Here is a 24,143-nt window from a genome sequence, read left to right as displayed (position 1 = left end):
ACTTCACTAATTGATTCTTTCATCATTACTTTTTTTTTATCGATTTGTAAAATATTAGATGATATTATCTTTAACTCCTTGTTATTTACATACCCTGAGTGTTTATTGAAGATATTATCTCTCATAGTCTGTATCGAATAGAGGTAATATATTCTTTTTCCCGTATCCCAATAGTTAAAAATGCCCTTATCATCCTTTTCTAATTCATCTCTTTTCACCATTTTTTTTATTTCGGACAGTATTTCATTTATTTTCTTTTGTCTTGTCGTTACCTCTTCATATTCGAATTGTAATCTGTTACTATTATTGTCCATCTTTTCTTTAACACCATTCATCCGATTAGTCACAATTTTCTTATATTGTTTTAGTTCATTTTCTTTTACTTCTATATTTGATGCTTCTTCCATCGGGTGTTGTTCCTCCTGTTGATATTCTATAGAATGTACTGTATCATTGGCCATTGAGACATTTACAGCTTTTTCTATAATAGGTAGTGTTTCCATATCTTGTTCTTGTGATTTAGGCGATACTTCAGAGTCTATTACTATATGTTCGATTGATATTGGGTATGTTGTTATATTTTGGGGTGAGCATGATTGCTCATCTTGTCTTACTGTAAAGATTACAGATTGACTTGAGGTCGGATCAGCCAATTGGTCATGTGTAACGTGTTGATTCGAGGGCGAGCTCAGGTTACCGCCTGTATTATCATGTGTTCCAGATACCGTATTGTCCGAATTCGGTGTGTCATCACTGTTTGTTGATATCAGAACAGTTTGTGTGTTGACGGATTGATCCGAGGTCGGATTAGCTAATTGGTCATGTGTAACGTGTTGATTCGAGGACGAGCTCAGGTTACCGCCTGTATTATCATGTGTTCCAGATACCGTATTGTCCGAATTCGGTGTGTCATCACTGTCTGTTGATGTCGGAACAGTTTGTTTGCTTTTATCATCATTTGTTTCAGGCATCGTATTGTCCGAATTCGATGTGTCATCACTGTCTGTTGATGTCGGAACAGTTTGTTTGCTTTTATCATCATGTGTTCCAGGCATCGTATTGTCCGAATTCGATGTGTCATCACTGTCTGTTGATGTCGGAACAGTTTGTTTGCTTTTATCATCATTTGTTTCAGGCATCGTATTGTCCGAATTCGATGTGTCATCACTGTCTGTTGATGTCGGAACAGTTTGTTTGCTTTTATCATCATTTGTTTCAGGCATCGTATTGTCCGAATTCGATGTGTCATCACTGTTTGTTAATGTCGGAACAGTTTGTGTGTTGACGGATTGATCCGAGGTCGGATTAGCCAATTGGACATGTGGAACGTGTTGAATCGAGAGCGAGCCCGGGTCACCGCCTGTATTATCATTTGTTCCAGGCATCGTATTGTCCGAATTCGACATTTCAACATTGTTTATTGATGTCGGAACAGTTTGTTTGCTTTTATCATCATTTGTTCCAGGCATCGTATTGTCCGAATTCGGTGTGTCAACACTGTCTGTTGATGTCGGAACAATTTGTGTGTTGACGGATTGATCCGAGGAGGTAATGGTATTAGCAGTTATTTTCTCATTTGTAGCAATTCTCGACGCGGATAATTCTGGTCCACTACTTATTACTGGTTTTACTGATTTCATGTGATCGAGTCCATTTAGAATATCCATAGACTCATTATATATCAGAATTACTTCATCTTTATTTTGATTCATTTCTTGTATTTGCTTATTTATATGATTAGTTATATTGTTAATAATGTCTTTTTTTTCAAGTAGTTGATCTTCATCATTTATTTCAGCATCCGTAATTTTTAATTGTTTAATTTCTTTTTCTGTATTTAATATATGTCCCTCTAAATCATTTATACTTTCTTTCATTTTATCAAAATCATTCTTTAGTACCCTGTTTTGTTCTATATTTGATATACTATCTAATACTTGATCATAAAATGCATTGAAACTATTATTAATCACCATTGCCTTATCCTTAATTTCTTTGATTTCTTTATCCAAATTATCATGCTTCGTCTTTATATCATCTGATATTTTATCAATACCATTAAAATGTTTTACCAAATGTTCTAGGTATCCATTCACTTTTCTAATTGATTTTTCCATCATTACTTTTTTTTTATCGATTTGTAAAATATTAGATGATATTATCTCTAACTCCTTGTTATATTCCGTTTTTTTTACATACCCTGAGTGTTTCTTGAGGATATCATCTCTCATAGTCTGTATCGAATAGAGGTAACATCTTCTTTTTCCCATATCCCAATAGTTAAAAATGTCCTTATCACCCTTTTCTAATTCATCCCTTTTCACCATTTTTTTTATTTCGGACAGTATTTCATTTATTTTCTTTTGTCTTGTCATTACCTCTTCATATTCGAATAGTAATCTGTTATTATTATTGTCCATCTTTTCTTTAACACCATTCATCCGATTAGTCACAATTTTCTTATATTGTTTTAGTTCATTTTCTTCTTCTATATTTGATGCTACTTCCATCGGGTGTTGTTTCTCCTGTTGATATTCTATAGAATGTACTGTATCATTGGCCATTGAGACATTTACATCTTTTTCTATAATAGGTAGTGTTTCCATATCTTGTTCTTGTGATTTAGGCGATACTTCAGAGTCTATTACCATATGTTCGATTGATATTGGGTATGTTGTTATATTTTGGGGTGAGCATGATTGCTCATCTTGTCTTACTGTAAAGATTATAGGCTGATGTAAATTTGTAGTATTAATTTTTCTTATGTAATTTCCCATAATATTATTTTTCAATTTTTCATTAATATAAAGACAATTATTAATATTATCAAATGTTAGGTGACTTTTTACATCTTGAAGTAATTCGGATAAACTTTTCATTAACACAATAATATATTGTGCATATTGCCCTGTGAATGATATATCCTCCCTAGGAAATTCACTCATATGTCTCATACATGTGTTAAATGTGTTCTCATCTTCCCATTTTCTCTCTAGAACTTCTTGTGTAATATTGATAATCATTTCAATACATTTACTGGAATCATATATATAAGTACTGTGCACTGTTTCTACTATTTTAGTAAGATATAAGTGATAATTATCAATATTCAATATTTCAGGGAGAATATTATAGCTTGTATCATTATGATCGAATGGTATCATCATTAAATCATTATTGGTCGACTCATCAAAACTACTATCATTAATACCCGTTTCATCATCAATAAGTTTCTTAATGTCTTTTAGAATACCATCTCCCCATTTCATCTTTATATCCAATATTATATTGTACTGTATTTCCCATGGTTTGTTATTTATTTCATTTTTATTAATTTCACCAAAAAGATTTCGATGTCTCTCTATAAATATTGGTGTACTTTGTTTATTGTTATCAAACAATTCTTCTTCTTCAAAAGATCTCAAGTATTTTTTTCCACGCCAAACATTAATGTATTCATACTGAATTTTTTCATTACAGAAAAATAATTCATAAATCGATTTAGGTGTTACATTCTTGAGTGGATTTTCGATTAATGATATCGAATCATCATTATCCAATATTCTATTCTTCATTTCTGCTTTATTCTTCATCTGTAACTCGATACAATAATCATCCTTAATGAAAAAAGGAAACATACCTAAGACACCAGCTACATTTTCTATAATATCGGTATTGGCACGATTAAGTAATATATGATCATTAACATCTATTACGGAAGCCAGATATTGTAAATGGTTAGTAACCAAGCACGAGACTTTACATGTCATATCCAATAGACCATAACCCCATTGGTAGTGGAAAGAAAAAAGATAAGATGACGAATATATTGTTAGTAATTCTCTTAGAGACGAAGCGTACAAATAAAATGTAAGCGATATAATTTTAAAATTTGTTATTGTTAGTTTTTCATGGACGGTCAAGACATTTTGAAGACAACACCACAACTCAAGGAAAAACGAATGCAAATATATTTGAAATAAATTGAGCATATTATATTCGTTACAATAGGGTGTATTTAAATTATTTGAATTTGTATCTCTACCACAACATTCTATCGTATGAGGTAGATTAGTTAAATAACGTAGTGATAAAAAAGTATTAGCTATAATATTAATATTTGTTTCTAGTGTATTATTATTGTTTGTAAATACGGATTGTAGATCATTTAACATATCATCAATATTAGTTGATATATCCGGTATATATTTCTGCTGAATTAGTATCTGAATATCATTCATTCTCGATTTAAGTTCATCGTTCTTTATATGTTCATTACATTTTTGGAAAAAAACATAAAATTTTTCAATATCAAAATCAGGACCCAAGCCATTAGCAGAAAAGATATTATCAAAATTTAAAAGGTCATCATTAAATAATGACATTAAAGTTGTCTTATTTCTTATGATATTTTGATTATAGAGATGACCTATTACATCTTTAATATACGAGGTAGCTAATTTCGTTAAATACCACACCTCGTCAATAGACGGATCAACTAATATGGGAGAAGGGATATCCTTGAGATTTTTTTTTAACTTTTGATTAACAATACATGATTTTATATCTGAAAAAAAATATCTCGAAAGATTGTGACATGTACCTGTCATTAAAAAATAGCCCATTAACCTATCTTCGGATAAAATAGGGATAAAGCCAGATTTTATAGATCTTGACCCTCTTATTAGTAATAACTTTTCAAATATATGTTTTAATTCATAATTATACTTGGTTATTGGATTTTCTTTCACTTCAATATTACAATCTCGAATTTGTTGTGAAAAGTTTTTACATATCATTTTTGAATATTTATGGATATTATGAGTGATAATCTGGAAAGGGAATAGTTGATTAGTGTAATCATCATTATTAATACCATATTTTCTTAAAAGGGGATTAAAACATTGAATATTGGTTCTATCTAAAGGCGGTGTCCAATGAACTAAAGGGGTAAATGTAGAAAACCTAAAGTTGTCATCAGAATCAAATCTTGATAAACCTACCATTTCCAAATTTATATTATCTATAACTTGTCGTATTACTGTATTCGTAGAAGGTGAGACATTTAAATCAGATACATATGTTTTAAAAACACCAAAATTAATTTTCTTTACGTCTATGATTTTTCCATTGATCCCGAAAGTTATCAATATCGTTATAATGTAATCTATTGCTCCGTCTGAATAAGTAAATAGATAATTATTATCATCAACAATTTTAAAAAATAACAAATTAGGATTATATAATAATGAATGCCTACATGAGTACGCACAATTAAAAGAATTTTTAACACGAATCATGATATTATGTTGACTATCGCGTGCAAAGATTGGACATCTCACTGGAATCACATCTTTGTCAAAACCATATAGCTCTTGGTAGTGTTGATTTAGTATACAGTTGCATAGAAAAGAATATCTGGAATCATCATCAGTTATGAGATCATCATTCTTCAACATACTCAATAGATTGGTGCATTTTTGATTTATAGAAGCATGATCCTTACTCAATCTATTAACAATATCTAAAATAGATTCATTTTCTATATTATACAACTTGTGGTATTTTATAATGATATAAAACAAGAATATACTCTTCCAAACAAATGAATTACCAATCATTTCAATAATGTTTGAAGTGATATCTATATCGTATAATTTACCATAATGCTCTTTAATATAACATTCATCTTCTAGATAATTGAATAAATACTGAGCGATAGCGTCAATTGCTGAATTACTTTGTTCAGTATCACTATTAATATGCATATGCTGTACAAGTTGGGGTGTTATTTTTTCAATATTTATTTTAACCAGACCGGGATTGGTATAAGAATCGATATTCGTAAAAACATTATCATAAGTACAGACTATTTCTCCTGTATCTTTAGTGTTGGTATATAATGAAACATATTTTTTGAGACTGTAAAACCCTTGCCATATAGATTCTACTGGTATTGCTGCCCCTTCTTCTTTTTCTTTTTTTCCTATTTCTTCAATCTGTATCTTTTCCAGGAGTTTACTTTGACTGGTATTTCTTTTTTTTACTAATGACACTACCTCTGTTTCGTTATCGTCTCTTTGTTGTTTTGGTTTTTTCCTTTTTTGAGATTTAGTTTCACTTTGATGGATATTTTTTACTGATTCTGGTCGTTTCTCCTTTGCTTTTTTTTTTCTTTTTTCCCTACATACATTTTGTGTCTCGTGCAGATGTTGACTTTGATCGGTATTTTTTCTTTTTGTTGAGGATAATCTTTTCGAGGATTTTGGTTCTGTTATTGGTGATGATGTCTCTATTCCTTTTTCTTCTTCTTTTTGTTCTATTATTACCGGTGATATTGCCTCTACTTCTTTTTCTTCATCTTTTATTTGTTCTACTTGAGTCTCTTTTGAGTGTTCACTTTGATGGATATTTCTTACTGATTCTAGTCGTTTCTCCTTTGCTTTTTTTTTTCTTTTTTCCCTACATACATTTTGTGTCTCGTGCAGATGTTGACTTTGATAGGTATTTTTTCTTTTTGTTGAGGATAATCTTTTTCTTACTGATTCTAGTCGTTTCTCCTTTGCTTTTTTTATTTTTTCCGTACGTATCTTGTATATATGTTTACTTTGACCGGTAATTTTTCTTCTTGTTGAGGATAATTTTTTCGAGGCCTTTGGTTCTGTTATTGGTGATGATGTCTCTATTCCTTTTTCTTCTTTCTTTTGCTCTACTTGAGTCTCATTTACAGGTTTACTTTGATCGATACATGATTCTATTACCAATGATGATGCCTCTATTCCTCTTTCTTCTTTCTTTTGCTCTACTTGAGTCTCATTTACAGGTTTACTTTGATCGATACATGATTCTATTACCAATGATGATGCCTCTATTTCTTGTTCTTCCTCTTTTGTTTGTTCTACTTGAGTCTCACTTACAGGTTTAATTTGATCGGTACATGAATCTATTACCAATGATGATGCCTCTATTCCTTTTTCTTTCCCTCTTGTTTGTTCTACGTGAGTCTCACTTACAGGTTTACTTTGATCGGTACATGAATCTATTACTGGTGATGTCGCCCCTGTTTGAATATGAGATTTTTTATTTTTTTGTACTGATTCCGAGGATCTATCTGTTACCGGTATTGAGGGTTCTAATTTTCTTCTTTTTTGACTTTTTTGTTTTGATGGTTCTTTTTGTATCGATGGGTTATTACTTTGATTAGTATCTACCTCCTTTACTGGTAGTGGTGTTGCTTCTTTTTGTATTTCTAGTTTTCGTTTACAGGCGATTTCAGTTGTCTCCATACTTTCTGTATTATCATCTTTTCTATTACCATCATATTCTCCTGTTAAGTGAGACGAGGCCTCAATCATATCACTATTATCATCTGGTGATACACATTCTGTGTTGTTATCATACCTGATGGGGTTATCATTTTGCTGTACCTGTAATGTACCGGTTGTTAAAGCTGTATTAATAGTTTCCATATGGTAATCATGATTAGGAAACCCTATTACAGTACCAGGTGTTAAAGTCGCGGTATTATCATCCATGTCATGATCTTCATTTGGCAGTGTCGTTATTGTATCCATGTCATGATCATCATTTGGCAGTGAAATCGTGCTGTTATCATCCATGATGTAATTATAATCCCTCAGTATTCCACATTAATTCGCATCTGATGTATTGTTTCATATATTATGTTATTAGAAAATGAAACATGTATGTCTTCAATGTTTAATATATGATATAAATATTTACAATATATTTTACTATATTATCCTGTAATAATAAATCATATATATATATGAAGAAACTAGAATTTATCTTGTAAGATACAAAAATAACCATTTATAAATATTATATTATTAATAATAAATATTTATATTCATTAAAAAAATTCATATGGACGGGCTTTAAGATATGAAAAAAATAAATATAGAGTAGACATAATTCTCACAGATCTTATACCATATTCTATCCTCGTCCAATCAAAAGATAGAATCTACATCTCTATTCCCCGTATTACAATATGGCAAAGAATCCCCAATATCAGTTAATTGATGGTGATATATTTGATTTAACATTTAGAAAACCGAATGTTTGTATCTGCCAACAATGTAATTGTGTAGCACTGAAAACCCACGGTCTTTCTAAAGACATAGCCAACATGTTTGGTTTATACGCAAACTCTTATGCGCGTCGTAAAGGAAAGTACACAAACATTGCCGATCCTCAATCAAGAGGAGTACCTGGATCTCTCGAGTTTTGTAAAGGTACTCCCTGTGTGGCGAATCTCTTTAGTCAGTATATGTATGGAAAGCCAGGACAATATAACGTTTCAGTTAAAGATGATGATTTGATGAAAGGTATCACCTTGGATACATATGATACACGTGAAGAATATATGTGTACTTGTCTGGATAATTTGTTAGAGATCTTAGCAAATAATCATGCTGACATAGATACGGTTGTCTTTCCATATAAGATAGGCTGCGAATTAGCTGGTGGCAATTGGACACGATATGTAGAAATGATAAATAATTTTGCTGACAAGTTTATGAAATTGAAAAATACTAACCATGTAATTATAGTTAAAAAAGATTATGATCGCGCAAAGAAACCAAGAATTACAGATGAATCGGATTCCTGTGATTTTAGTTATGCTGATACCACTGATTCATGTCCTAATGGAGATGATTGAGAAATTAAATATAACATATAATAGCGCTTGACTGGTTCTCAACCATTGGCATTGTTTGACATTTCTGTGACTGGTTCTCAACCATTGGCATTGTTTGACATTTCTGGAATTACAATAATTTTAACTCTTGCAAATATACAATATGAAATTATTAATTATCTAAAATATATAACAATCACAGTGATACGCTATCTCTGTAAATAGATCAGATAAATATATACTAGATGAGTAAGTGAACCAGCAAGCATCATTGAATAATATTTCTCATTATTGTGTAAATATAAGGGTTTGTTGTAGAAATACCCGAATGAACATTGATACAGATTATTCTTAAGGATCACTTTCATTTTGATCAATGTAATAGTTGTAAAGAAGTCAGCTAGAGTTCAAATAAAATCTTGCATCAATTGCATTATTACGCTTAACTGATCTTGAGGTCATCAAAGATGTAAATTTAACCTCCTTAAAACCGTCTAAACAGATTTTAGATTTTTTTATTGCAGATACAAGAGTTGTGTATTAAATTTTATGTAAAGAAAAAGATAAATATACAACTGGTAAATCTTTAGAAAAGGTATGTCTTATAATGGAAAGTAAAAGACACTTTCATCATTTTTTTTTATTTAGTATTCAATCTAAGATGTAATGTAATTAATAAAGTTGGTATATATAGTATTACATATTAAAATATATAAACAAATGATTGACTTGTTTTTATTACCCATCTGTATCATTTTCTTTATTTAAAAGATTTTGCTCGAGCCTCCCCAATCCACATTTTATAGACCTACCATACTGGTTAATCTCTTTTTTTTTTTCACGTAAATTCCCTATTCTATATTCAAGTGATGATAGAAGTCCCATGATTTCCGCTAAAAATGTCTCTATATGGTCAGTCATAGAATTCTCCAAATACCCAGCCTCATTACCATATTGATCATGGGTATCTGAATCCATAGAGCTACTATCGGAATATTCACTGTAAACATTAGAAGCAACGGTATTATTACTTGAATCAGATTTTACAGAGATGATTGATTCATCATCATCATCATCATCATTATTTATAGATTCTTCCATACCAGATATGGAATAACGTCTCGATTTGATTTTTTGAGATATATCCTTTTGTTTTTGTTGTTGTTTTCTCTTTAAAACGCTCATGATAATTTATTGTATATTGTATATCTACTAACAAGTTCTTTGTTCTTAATGGTATAGTATTATTAGTATATGTTCTCTTCTATATAAAAATATATACATATACAATACATCTTTTCATACTTAAAGGTATGTTTTGAAAAAGAAAAAAAAAAATTATTACAATATTTTGTAAATATTAATGTATAATACATATATGAAAAAAATATATGTATTATACATTAATATTTACAAGTGTCGTTAACAAGTTTTTACATAAAATTGTAATAAATATACTTCTCTCAACATTTCTTGATCTTCGTTCTTCTTGTTTTTCATAACTTTCCAATTGTTTATCTTGAATCACAATAGTCTCAATATCTTTTATTTTATTTTGTTCTTTTAACGATTCTGTGCTTTCTATTTTCATTATCATATTTTCAAGAATTTCAGTATTTTTACTATAACTCCTTTGATTGTAATCGTATTGTGAATTACATATCTGACATAATGCTGTTTCCCAAAACTTACAAGGTAAAGAACTTGAAGAATTTTTTAAAAGAGATGGTTTAAACAAGGGCAAACTTCTCCAGAACCACGGTGAGTGACTGTTTGTATTATTATTATTATTATTATTATTATTTACATTCTTATTAGTTACTGAAGATGATAACACACCATTCTCGCTAGAGAGGTAATATCGTGCATCCCACTCTTCTAGTGAAGCAAGCCCCGGGGTGCTCAAATTATCCTGATGTATTACTTTGAGATTATATAAGGGGTGTACTATATATGGATTATTCTTTAATGGACCGTCAATTAAAATGTTAATATCAAGATCATTTACATCAGTATCATGTTTGGTGGTGCTGTCGCTAGTACATGATGTACGAGTTGTTTTATGGGTATCATTCATAACAGTAACAAAACCATCATCGAAAATATCATGTATAGTTGTTCTCAATTGTATTATACGTTCTATAGCTTTAATTTTTAATCGTATAATTATTCCATCCTTACTTTCTATCTCGGTGATAGGATTAAGGGTATTAGGTGGAACTATCAATGCTGTCTTTAAAAGATAATTTTCAGATAAATAGTCCTTGATCGGTAGCTGATGAATCAATCTCTTGGTGTAGGGCCAAGAATAAATATGTTCATCCATCCATTTAGTGTCAAACAAAAAGACTGGTATGCTTTCTAAAAGTTCCATTGTATTGATATATATTTCCTTTGTGTGAGTCCAATCATCTTGTAATTTATTTGAAGATGAAAATAATTCATAAATATTCAAAAATACCTTTGCGACATAAGCGTATATATTCAATGTGTTCTCCAATTCTAACCAGGTGTCTTGTATAGAATATATGGGTGGTAATTCGTAAACACATGTTACATTATCATACCAGGTAGATTTAATACTTCTTGCACATTTTAAATGGGCCTTTATATGGAGACAAATGTGGAATACATCTTTTAAAGGAATAATATATTTCGAGAGTATATCTTCAATAATTTTGTTTACTAGATTTATGGGGTAATCTGCAAATTCACTCATCCAAATACTGTGAAATGAATCAATAGAATACCCGGTCTGTTCGCGTTCTTTTACCCACGGGTCGTCTTTATCATTTTTATCGGGTGGATTCCCGATGATATTTTTTAGGGGTCTTTTTCTCCTAGTACTTGGAAATATCGAGGAAATTGTTTCAATTGAAAATGGTATATCATCATCAATTATATGTAAACATCCGTCATTGGGGATGAGTTTAGTCGTATTTAAACTTGTTATGCTGGACCGTTTTTAGTGCTTATTTTTATTTCATTTTAGTATTGCTTATTTTGTTCAGTTTTACTTTTGTGCTTTTTGTTCAGTTTTAGTATTTCCCTTTTATGTTCAGTTGCTTTTATGTCAATTCTAATTTCTGTTCTTTTATGTTCTTGTTTGCTCATTTTTATTTAATAAATGTAGACCTTTTATTTGCATTTCTAACATAACCTTTGATAAGCTATATTGGCTACCCCAATTGATTTAAAATTACATGATATGAAATGAATAACCCGATGGGTATTAGTGAAACACTACAACCCAAATAATGGTGGCAGCTTGGGGATTTGCAGTTTGCTTGGTCGACGGTTCCAGAGCCGGTTTTTAGTTGTTTGTTTTGAGTATCTGACCGCACTTTTAGTTGTAATCATGCAACAACTGGTTTTATTGAGTTTTTGTTTTATGTAACATTGCACATTGTTTTATGTTCAGTTTTTAATGAATTTTATGTTTTCGTTTTGTATTTTCTTTTGGTTTTACAGTATTTCATTCCAAGTATGTCCACGTTTTGTGTTTCGTTTAATTTTATTACCTTGCATGTTTTAAATAAGTTATGTTGTGGTGTATATTTGTATTTTTGCTTTGGTCTTTTTTATTTTGATTGTTTTATGATTTTGTAATGTTTTACCCTAAGTTATTACTTTGTGTATTTTGTGACTGACTTTTACTCTAATCCATTTTATGCATTTCGTTTGTTATACATTTGTGATGCCCATGAACTTTGAAAGTGTTCCTGTATAATCCTGGTGTTGTAACATTTTTCTTTTGTAGGTTGTAATTGTAGGCATGATCCTTTTGTAAGTTTTCTTTCAAGGCAGCAGCTCCAGTGCCATCGAAAAGGTGCTAATTAAATGAGGCAGGCAGTGAGCAAAACCAAGGAAAATTAAAGAACGATAATTGTTTCAGGTTTGCTGATCTCCTACATGCAGTTCGTGCTGATTTTATTTTTTTATTACATTTCCATATAAACTAATCCCTCTGACAGCTTTTGGTGACGGAATATGGGTGAGCCGAGCAAGAAGAAGGGAACAATGACGACACGTAACAGTCAGCGAGATGAGTCTCAGGGAGAACCTGAGGGAGCAAGTGCCCAATTGGCACCAATCCAAGCACAGCAACCCATGCAAGCTCTTTTAGAGGACTTAGTTAGTCAGATGAGAGAGTTGCGTTCTGAGGTAAGGGAAATGCACAGCCGAAATGATAACTTAGCTACAGAGTGTGCTGCATTACGGCAGATTGTCAATAGACAGGTCACAGATCCAGCCCGTGAGCCTCTGCAGTCTGTCACTGATACAGACTTTGAGTCGGATCATGAAGCCGAACGGGATCCTGAGGAGGCCCAAAGCCCTCAAACTGTAATTCGAACTAATTCCAGTAATAATAGACCTGACCCTCAGATACTGGGGAACCTATTGCCTAGATTCCCACCTCAGCATGCCACTTTAGCTCCAATGACGTTTGCTGAACCTCGTGCACACATCCCATTGTTTGAGGCAAAAACGCCCGCTTCCAATCCTCTACAAAGGAATAATGAGGTAGATCACTGGATTCGTCAGATCGAGTTGCAGCTGGCCGGTGATGCCTCTAGAATTAGAGCTGCAAGGATCCATTGCCGCGGGAATGCAGAAAGGGTAATCAATTCAACACTTTTTGATGGTATAGTTGACTGGCAGCAGTTTTCTTTACGCATTAGGCATAAGTTTTGCGGCACCACAACTGCCTCAGAATTTCTCCGTCAACTTTCAGACAAGCGGCTGCGTGAACACCAAAGTCCTCAAGATTTGCTACTGGAAATTGAAGGTGCTGTATTGTCTGGCTGGCGAGATTTACCAGGCATAACTGATAAGCCTAAAGAACTTATTAGGAGAACTTTTGTTGAAGCTTTGCCATTTTGGTTGCAAGAAAGTGTTGCTGGCCAAGAAAATGGTACTTTAGAAGATCTTGCCGCTGTAGTGACCGGTGTTTGGAGTATTCGTCAGAGAGCTAGATCTGGTAGTTCCAGATATAAGTTTACTCCCATCTCAACTTCTCTCCATCATACAGGTTCACCTGAGGTAACAACAGCTGCAGTTGGAGACCGCCCATACTGTGCATTCCATCGTCAAAGAGGACACACGACACGTGATTGCCATGAAAAACCTAAGGGTTTTGTCTGTTGGCGATGTGGAGAAGCTGGACATGGTCGGAGAAATTGTCCCTTTTCAGAAAGTCAGGCCAGAGAGCGAGTCCGTACTGACCCTGACACCTTGCCAACGGGCTCGAAGTAGGAATGTATCCAAGAGTAAGGCAGGAAGACCCATGGTCAATGTACAGGTAAATGGTATAAGATTGCGATGCTTAATAGATACTGGCAGTGAAGTTACGCTCCTAAAAGCATCTATACGTAATAAGATCCATTTAAAGCAGATCCATGAATCTCGGAAGCTACTTGCAGGTGTGTCTGGGAAGGAGCTTAATGTAATTGGAGAGTCTGATGTTCGGATTCAACTTAACGTGGACAAATCCTTTTCACATCGAGTGTGTGTCGTCAATGGCATTAACTTTCCGGGTGATATGCTCATCGGCATGGATGTCCTGAGACGCGCAAGCCATGCACTAGTGCATAAGAAATTCCCTCCTCAGAACTTCCTTTTATTTGATGGAGTTAAGCTCCCTGTTCTATTTACAGACTGTCCAAGCCTCCAGATTACCGTTGTAAGCAAAGGTACCCCGGAATCACTTCAAAAATTGCCAAAGACACTCCTAAAGCTCGAGTATGTTCATCCATCACAATCCAACCAAAGGCAGGAAGATTTGTCCCAGCTAAAGTACCTCCTGACTTTGCCAAGTCACCGACACTTCTGGTTGAACCGTCAGGTGATACAATTATTATGCCAAAAACTGTAGTTGCCCCAACCAACGGCATTATACCTCTTTGGGTTATTAATACAAGCAATAAACCACTGAGATTGAAAGGGGGCACATTGCTTGCAACCTTGTCTGATGTTCAATCCCTTATAACACCAGATGATGACTTACCTGTTGCCGCTCCGCCTGATGACCGCTTACCTGTTGCCGCTCCGCCTGATGACCGCTTACTGTTGCCGCTCCGCCCGATGACCGCTTACCTGTTGACGCTCCACCTGATGACCGCTTACCTGTTGCCGCTCCGCCTGATGACCGCTTACCTGTTGCCGCTCCGCCTGATGACCGCTTACCTGTTGCCGCTCCGCCTGATGAACGCTTACCTGTTGCCGCTCCGCCTGATGACCGCTTACCTGTTGCTGTTCCACCCAGTGCCGCATCACCTATCCACAGCCGCTCAAATGTTGACTCCTCTACAAAGCCAGACACTCTCAAATGCCCAGTCGGTACATCAAGTAAGTTTGTGATGAGCACCGAGGTTCTAGATGAAGAATTTACTTTTGAGGATGATGAATTTGATGAACATTATGGACAACTAGATTTTGGATATGGTTCAGACGATTTGATGTTTTCCCGGATTTCAACTTTGATCCCTTGCCAGAAGAGAATCTGCATGCCCAGCCAGGAAATGAGGATAGTGATTCCTTTGTGTCCACTGAACTACCTGGAAATATAACCACACAGACTGGTGCTACCGTGATTGGTGAATTGCAGGCTGGTGCTGTTACGGCCCCAGCACTTACCAACCTTCTTGCTCCTGCTAAAGATGGTACTTCTGAGAGGTTACCCCCTCTGGATCATTTGAGCGAACCAGATAGATCAAGGATACAAGGTCTATTGCAAAAGTTTTCTGGGCTCTTCACATCTGATACTATGGCCATAGGAACCATTCCTGGAATAACCCACCATATTCCTACAGGTGATGCACTACCTACTGTTACAAGACAGTGGAGACTACCACAAACTGCACGTAACACAATCCGTGAGCAATGTGATGCAATGGCTAAGGCAGGTGTCATTGAGCCTTCGACAAGTCCATGGCTCTCACCTGTTGTACTGGTAAGAAAGAAGGATGGAACAGTTAGGTTTTGTGTGGATTTCAGGACTATAAACGCCTTAACTACCTTTGATTCTTATCCACTTCCCCAAATCCAGCAGGTTATTGATGATCTCCATCAGAGCTGTATTTTCACTTCATTGGATGCTCGTTCAGCATATTGGGCCATCCCTGTTGAACCTACAGATCGTCCGAAAACGGCATTCAGTGATGGAGCAAGAGTGTGGCAATTTAACCGTATGCCATATGGACTAAAGACTGCCCCGCAAACCTTCCAAAGAACAATTAATATGGTTTTATCCTCTGTTTTAGGTCGTCATACAGCTGCATATTTGGACGATGTGGTCATTTTTAGTAGGAACATGGATGAGCACCTAATGCACCTGGATGAGACGCTTTCACTATTGCACAAAGCAGGATTATGTTTAAATCCTAATAAATGTGATATTGGTGTGCGGAAGTTTAAGTTCCTAGGATTTGAAGTTTCAGCTGAAGGCATACGACCTAATCCTGAGAAGTTGCAAGCCATTGCAGAGATGAGCCGGCCAAAAGATGTGAAGGGAATGATGTCCGCAGAATTTCCTAGGTGCGGCTGGATTTTTTAGACGGCATATTGCTGGATTTGCTAAAATAGCTGCTCCACTTACATGTTTGACCAGAAAGAACACCAAATTTCTCTGGACACAGGAATGCCAACAGGTTTTGATAATCTGAAATCTGCTCTGATTTCAGCTCCTGCTCTACAAAATCCTGACTATAACAAGGATTTCCAGATTCACTGTGATGCCTCCAAAGTTGCCATTGGAGCATGTCTGATGCAGCAAGACTCTCAGGGTGTGCCACATGCTGTGGCATACTTCTCTGAGAAAGAAAAATGGGGCAGAATCCCGCTATAGTGCAACGACAGCGAGGCACTTGCTGTTGTAGAGGCTGTAAGGGCTTTTGATCCTTATGTGTATGGGCGTAAGTTCACTGTTTACACAGATCACCGACCCCTTGTATATGTTTTTACAAGAAAGACTAAAAGTCCGAGATGTCACGATGGTGCATAGAACTACAGCACTACAACTTTGACATTTTGTACAAAAAGGGGACGTTTCATCATGTTCCAGATATGATCTCACGAGCCACAACGGTACCATTGCCGCAGCAAAATTCTAGAGAATAATGACCCTGCAGTCCTTGAGGAGTGAACAGCTGAAGGACCCTACCTGGCAAACTGGCCATCAAATACTTAGAGGGAGGCCCAGTACCATCAACCAAGTTGACAACCCGCTTCTTTAGCAGAGTTTGAGATGGCCAATGGAGTACTCTATAATTTGCACGAGTCCAGTGATAAAATTCTCCGTGTTGTCGTTCCTAGACATCTGAGGGACTCTGCCATACGTCTTTTGCATGCCTCACCCCTTACCGCCCATCCTGGAATCTTTAGGACATATAACAAACTGAAATCTTTGTTCTTCTTCCAGAATATGCTGTCCTACAAAAAGAAGTTTGTTAAATCCTGCCAAAACTGCCAATTAAAGAAAGGACATTCCTTTAGGGATGCACCACTTGCTTTTTTTTGCTGCTGCTGCTGCCAATGCAACACCAAAGTGTCAACGCACAACGACAAAGTGTCCAGTGTTCTAAGTGTCACGCCCTCTTGAGAGTGTATCAGCAGACGCTGATCCAGCAAAACCACACCCAGCTATAAACAAACCAAAAACAGCTACCACTAAAACCCACCCACTACCTAAAACCAGCTAACCAGCTAGCTAAACCTACCACCCCACGCCCCAAAAAACTACCACCCAAAAAACCAACTTGGGACACCACCCAACCACAGCTACCAATAACAACAAACCCCTTTCTGAGAAGGGAAACCTTTATGTTTTAGTGATAGTAGACACAGTTGTCCCGATTTGTGGAGCTAGTTCCGCTCCAGAATAAGAGATCTGAGACTATTGCCACAGCTATCATTGATAATTTTATAACCGTTTATATTTATTTTATTATTATGGTCCTCCTTTGGAGTTGCAGGCAGATGGAGGAGCAGAATTTAATAACCAGCTTCTAGCTGCTGTGTGCGAGAGCTCAAGATCAAATTCAAGATTTACAGTGCCATATAACCCTAAATCTAAAAAAACGGTATGGTTGAAAGAACCAACAGGGTGGTGAAGGAGGCACTGACTGCTTTTGCTCTATGTGACCATGCAACCTACTTCTGGGATGATAATCATCCTTCCCTATCCTTCCCCAGGTAAGGTTTGCACTGAACACTACACACTTTGCTTCAATCATCGATCGGCGGCCCGGTGATGGATCAAACCATTGCACTTATTTTTTTCAAACAGGGTCATGGCTGTGGATATTTGAGAACCAATAGGGATGACTTTGAAACCGGTGTATGATGGAAAGATGAACGCTACCTAAAAACCATATACCCCTAACGCCCTAAAGAAACAAAAACCCACAACCCCAGAGAATGGTTTAGTGTTACGGAGCATATGTGGGTTAGTTTATCTTACGTAAACGGCATAAATTGCAATTAGCTTGGGCTGCTTGCTCCCCCTTGAAGGAAGCAAGTAGAAGAGCTCTCGCAACATCTCGCACCGTATGGACGAAGAATCGACTACTATGATAAGAAGGTGAGAAGATCACTGTCTTTAAAAAAAAGGAAGGATCACTAAGTCACTAGAGTCCTCTCCTCACACTAACAAAGAGTTGGCCAAACAGGCCTGGCATGACGAAAACAACAGAAAACACAGAAACACACAACACACACAACACCCTTTCACACAACCACGTTGGGAAGACCCTGACCTTGCCCGCGTGGATAAATCAAGAAAGTTGGGGGTGGGACTACCCGTCGTCCTACCACACACGCTTACGGCGACCTTGTTTGTGTTTCTAGTGGAGAAATTTATATGGTGAATCTCGTGAGTAAGGAAGGCTCATTGATTAACTACATTTAAACCCTTACTTTCCAACACATGGTCCCCTAGTGACACTTGTACACTTGCATCATGAGGACGAAGTTGGAACCTTGATGCAGATGAGATGAACACCCGATCCCAGATGAAGTTGAGGGATCCGTATGTCAGGAGGAGAGAGTGTGGCTTTCTTTAGGCCGGTTTTATTAGCAGCTTGTGCTCCTGAGACCTCCCTGCGTCATAGTTTTTTTCCATGCTGTACCGGTGAAGATGGAGAAGAAAAGACTACTTCCATGTTGTGTCCTGAAGATAATGAGAAAAAAACCAGATAAGGAAAGCAGTGGCCAATAGTGTTTAGAGAGGAGGAGGGGAGAGTAGGGGTTGCAAATAAGTGACCACTCTCTCAGTGTCAGTGTTGGTGAAAATGGTTTGCTCTGACCAGAACTGAAACCCTTTCCAATAGCGTTTAATACCCTGTATAGGTTAAAATGAGCTTTAATTAGAGAGTATTATCTGCAGTGTGCTGTTCTGCCTGGTGTTGAAGCTTTTTTCACTTTTATTTGTTTCTCCATACAGTAGTTTAATATTGTCTTGATGAACTGTTTTATTTCATTCATGTATATTTTTGTTCTTTAAGAAAAAGTTTTGGGTTTGGGTGGTTGTTGGTTGGTGGCCGTAATTCCCTGGAAGTATTTGGTGCAGTAGGGTTTATTGAAGTTAGGTGTTGGTTATATTTTTTTTAATGGTTGGTTAAGTACTTATGAATGACGTGCGGGTAGTGCTTCTTTTAGTTTTAATGAAAGTTTTATGAGTTTTATGAAAGTTTGTATGCAAGTTTTGATGAATTGTTGTGTTTAAGAAAGTTTTATGAGTTTTATGGTTTTAATGAAGTTGTTATACGAGATGTTTTACGGAGAGTTTTACCAGGTTTCCAGGTCGATCGATCCAGGCCTGCTAATTAGAAAAAAGCTTTTAGATTTTTCTTGAATATCTATAAACAGAGCATGGCTCTCTTTGATGTAAACTCCGTGCCTTTGTCCTTGATTGTCCCTAAACAACTGCCACCGCTACTTTTCTGACTGGTCTGTTTGAATGTGACTGACCTGTTGCTTTCAAGACCCTGATCTTGCTGTGTGAGCAGCGCTTTTCTAGTTCCTACGGCTTGCCAAGTGTAATGTTTTGGATAGGCGAATTCCTGCTTGTTATCTTGTAGGCCCGATGCCAAAGCACCTGCCAATCCTAGGGTGGGCTCTGGTCAGCTGTTGGTTTTATGAATTGCGAGGGGGACAATTGCGAGTAGGAATTCCTCGTAATTTTTTAGCGCTAGCGGCAGCTTCGGATCCATTGCCGGGGGTGGTTTGATGGTAGTGACATATAGGGTTTTACTATTAGTAACCCGAGAAAAATTGGTACTGCCCTATGATTTATGTTCTGTCTCGCAAGGAGTCTGTTAAGTCGGGAAGGGTGACCATACGTGTGGATTTCTTGGCAGTTTTACGTGCAGACGCTTTTATTTATTTTGTTAGGTGGTATTATGTTTTTAAAGTTCATTTTAATATAGTTCAGCTGAAGTGTTAATTCATTTCTTTTTTTCTTCTATGCACTGGTTATTTATGATTCCTCTTTGTTTCGTTATTCTAAAATTTTCTTTTAAATGATTTGATTTTGTGTCCTTTACTTTTGCACTTTTAATGTTCGGGGTAAAGTTGATGATATTTTATAGCATTATTTTGTTTAGGTTTTAAACTTCGTGTTTGTAAGATTCCAGCTAAATAAGAAGTATTTTAAAGGGTTTTAGTAATTATGTTTTTGTTAAAGTAAAAATCGAACCAGTAAGATGGCTATGGCAAATCGCCTCTGGCGATTGCCATTGGGTTGACATCGGTCGCCATAATTTTAAGAAAAACGGCAGTATACCTTTTTACGTTGCTAGCGCTTTGGATTTGTACTTGGCAAGGCCCCACCTTACCCTCCAGTTTTATTAAGTTAAGTAGTATGTGGATTGATTTTGGGATCTACAAGGTTCAATATGGGGCGGATCATTATTTGAAAGACAATAGTGATTGGGCGTGGTTTGAAGTGTTTTAATTAGTATTTAAACTTGTTATGCTGGACGTTTTTAGTGCTTATTTTTATTTCCATTTTAGTATTGCTTATTTTGTTCAGTTTTACTTTTGTGCTTTTTTGTTCAGTCTTAGTAATTTCCCTTTTTGTTCAGTTGCTTTTGATGTCAACTTCTAATTTCTGTTTTTATGTTATGTTTGCTCATTTTTTATTTAATAAATGTAGACCTTTTATTTGGCATTTCTAACATAACCTTTGATAAGCTATATTGGCTTACCCCAAATTGATTTTAAAATTACATGGGTATATGAAATGAATAACCGATGGGTATTAGTTGAAAACACTAAGTTATCACTATTATAACTAAGGTTAGTTGAATAACTTTTTTGAATATTATCTAGAAAATAATCAGATAATCTTGACTCTCTGTCGTAATTTATCAGTTCAGTTTCCAATTGATTTATTATTTCTCTAAAGCGTTGAAGATCAACCTCTATTTTCTTTTCTTTGATGATACCTTCTAATGATTTTACAATTTCGTTAATAGACATAGGTTCTACTCGACCATATTCCTGTAACTGTTTTTTACCCTCATTAATATTTGTTTTCAGTATTAATAATAATTCTGATATTAACATGTATATAATTTCAGCAATCTTGTTATGGTGAAAAGTAATGTTTACTATTAACCGAGCAGTGTACGCGTCCTTAAAGATCTGTAGCGGATCTCCTACTCGCCAAGCATCCAGATTTATTTCAGCGGGAACATAGAGTCCTAAGTTTTTATTTTCCATATCTTTTTCTCTATCACTGGTTTTGGGTCTTTCATTAAGTCCATTCTTACTTTCTACACTTTGTTCGTCACCCCAACTACCTCTCTCTGCTTCTTCCAAAAGATATATTGATATATTTTTTACTGCTTCTTCAAAAACTGATATACTATTATTTTTGGCATTAAGTAATTCCAAGTTTAGAATTTTTATTTTGTTTGATATATTTTTATGATTATCCATTATTATAAAAAGAACACATATCAGGTTGAGATATTTAGTAATATAAAGAGTACCAGTTTTAGACTAATGTTGAATATATCACAATAAAACTTGTAGTGTAAAAAATATCAAACTGTTAATTTCATCAATAATTATTTTTTTTATCAATACACCTTACTGAATTAAAAATATTTTTCTTACCATGAAAGTTGACAGCACATTTTCATTTATACTTATATGGCTTTTAGCTATTCTATTGATAGCATTATTGTTAGTTTTCTTATTATATATAATATCATCAAATTATAAACATTCGAAAAATACCACTACTACAGTATCAGTTTATTCGGACGATAATGTGATATCTAACAAATATAGTATTAAAGATGACAACGTTCAAAATATGAATACACTTACTCGTGAGGTCGAATCATCCCAACTTGATGATTTTATAGATCAAGAAATAGAGTGCATTGTTAAAGATATAGAAAACGAGAAACATGCAAACTACATTGCCTCAAAAATTAGAGAGAGGATAAATCATGATGTTAATGACTATAATGTCGATGATAAGAATAAAAATATTGAATATGATAATAATAATAATAACAATACATCATCTTCTGTGATTACTCTTTTGTCTATTAAACAAATACATATACGTTTGTCGGAGAAGGGAGAAAATAAGGAAATAGTATCATTATCAGCTTTATATCTTACAAGGGCGAATATATCACAAGGTAGACTTCCAGTTGAAGTTAGAATAACGTTTTATAGAAAGAATGATAAAGAGAGACCTCTCGGTTACATGGATACGACTATTCGATCCTTGGGAAGGCCCATTATCCTGAAAGAAATCTCTCGATGTCTCATATATGGTGAAATCTATAGAGTGTGTATTAAATCAAAACAAGCTATATTCTATGATGATTTTGTTTACATACACAGTCCTTTCCCTGAAATGGTCCCTATATTGATATGCCAGGATGCAATTCTTTTAAAGTGTAATAAAAATCAAACAGCAAGTCTTTATGAAACGGTAAAATATAGTCCCGATCTCTTTAGTTTTAAATATCTGAATAATTTTCCCAATTTACTTCCGAACCTCGGTATAAAGGCTAATCAATTTAGCAATTTAGAACCTATACCAGGTAAGACATCTGGACACTGTCTTTTATATGCAGAGGATCCTATTCACTTTGACGGTTCACTCGCCTTTTCGGACAAATCAGACGGTATCGTGGATGCTGAATTGACATTAATAAAAAACTTGTCTAATCCTATAGAGTATTATATTTTACTAAAACGATTATCGGTAATCAATCATTCGTCTTCAAATATAAAAGGATGGATTATTAATCATAGGTCAAAAGATGGAGCCGAGTATAAACAGATATTTTCAGTAACAGCATGTATCGAAAAGTATTATTCTGATTCAAAAATAGAAATTAGACCGAGAGAAAGATTACGAGACCTAACAATAGAAAACAGTGTTACGGTTTGGAATACCGATGAAAAAATTGGTATAGAAACAGGTATAAACGATGCACTATTCGCGAATAGAAAGGTGAACGATATCGCCATTCCAAAAGATGCTTCATTTTTTCAAAGAAATCCTTATATAGTATTAGATAAAGAGACCGGAGAATGTGTTATGGTAACACTTCATTTTTTCGATCATGTTCCTCTCAATCCGAGGTGGGCTTTGAATCCGTGTCATTTTAATTCCCGGAACCACTTGCTGGTAATTAATCCGCAAAGAAAGAATCATCTTAGCCCCTATGTTTCAAATGTATTAATATATAAAGGAGAACCCGGAGGTGCTTCCTTTACCAGTCAACAGGGAGAATCTCATTGTTCCTCTGTTATCGTCGATAGAGGTAAGGATTTACCCTCATTATCTTTACCTATGGTATCGTTACCAGGGAAACAAACTTTTTGTGTTCATATCCAGCACAATGAACCAAGGAACGATAACATTTGTTATTCGTTAATTGAGAAATTCCCACGATCGCTGCCTCTCGAAACTCCACTTGATAACTCATCAAAATATATTTGTAAAATATATACAAGAATTCCTTCTTTAGAAATAGCTACAAAACTAACGACTAATAAAACATATGCAAATATAGGTCCGAATGATATAACTGGATTAAACAACCCCTATAGTGATCTTGCCAATATCATAGGTGGTGCTGATAAAGAGATCAAGACCTGTACAGTATTTGCAATAGGGTTTATGGAGTCTGATGGGTCCATTATTTCTGATACCTTTGTACAGGCAATTCGCTCATCGTTACCGAATATTGTTTCTGTAACTGATACAAACGGTGTTGAAGTTGTTCGATCTAAAGACCTTATTGTTAACCATACAAAGTGTAGTGATTCTTTTAAAAATATTATACTTGATGGTTCATTCAGAGATGGATATCTTCTAACACCAATTGGATAGGACCGTGCACGACGAGCGGACGGTGCGGTATTTTGGAAATTGGGCTTTTCCTTTATACAGTTGTTAATTATTAAAAATATGAATGTGTTTCCATATAGATATGCA

General features: G+C 35.0%; 1 protein-coding gene and 1 long non-coding RNA gene across 2 annotated transcripts; both read left to right on the top strand.

Moving 5' to 3' along the window:
- The first annotated feature begins 6,159 nt into the window (after positions 1 to 6,159).
- Positions 6,160 to 22,873, top strand: LOC147467872 (uncharacterized). Its single transcript, XR_015190451.1, has 2 exons — positions 6,160 to 11,601; positions 20,943 to 22,873. It is a non-coding gene; the product is annotated as an uncharacterized LOC147467872 (long non-coding RNA).
- LOC147467873 (uncharacterized) lies at positions 11,628 to 15,260 on the top strand. The gene has a single exon (XM_086530660.1). The coding sequence runs from the start codon at positions 12,656 to 12,658 to the stop codon at positions 13,919 to 13,921; it is 1,266 nt and encodes a 421-aa protein (XP_086386786.1). The 5' UTR covers positions 11,628 to 12,655; the 3' UTR covers positions 13,922 to 15,260.
- Positions 22,874 to 24,143: the final 1,270 nt, after the last annotated feature.

The sequence above is a fragment of the Penaeus japonicus genome, unplaced genomic scaffold, assembly GCF_977035675.1.
Source record: "Penaeus japonicus unplaced genomic scaffold, GWHDUDI00000001_assembly GWHDUDI00000033, whole genome shotgun sequence".
Taxonomy (NCBI): domain Eukaryota; kingdom Metazoa; phylum Arthropoda; class Malacostraca; order Decapoda; family Penaeidae; genus Penaeus; species Penaeus japonicus.
This window is presented reverse-complemented; position numbering and strand designations above follow the sequence as displayed.

What these genes read in the sequence shown, in the direction of transcription:
- LOC147467873 (XM_086530660.1), top strand. Translation starts at nt 12,656, where the DNA reads ATGGGTGAGCCGAGCAAGAAGAAGGGAACAATGACGACACGTAACAGT.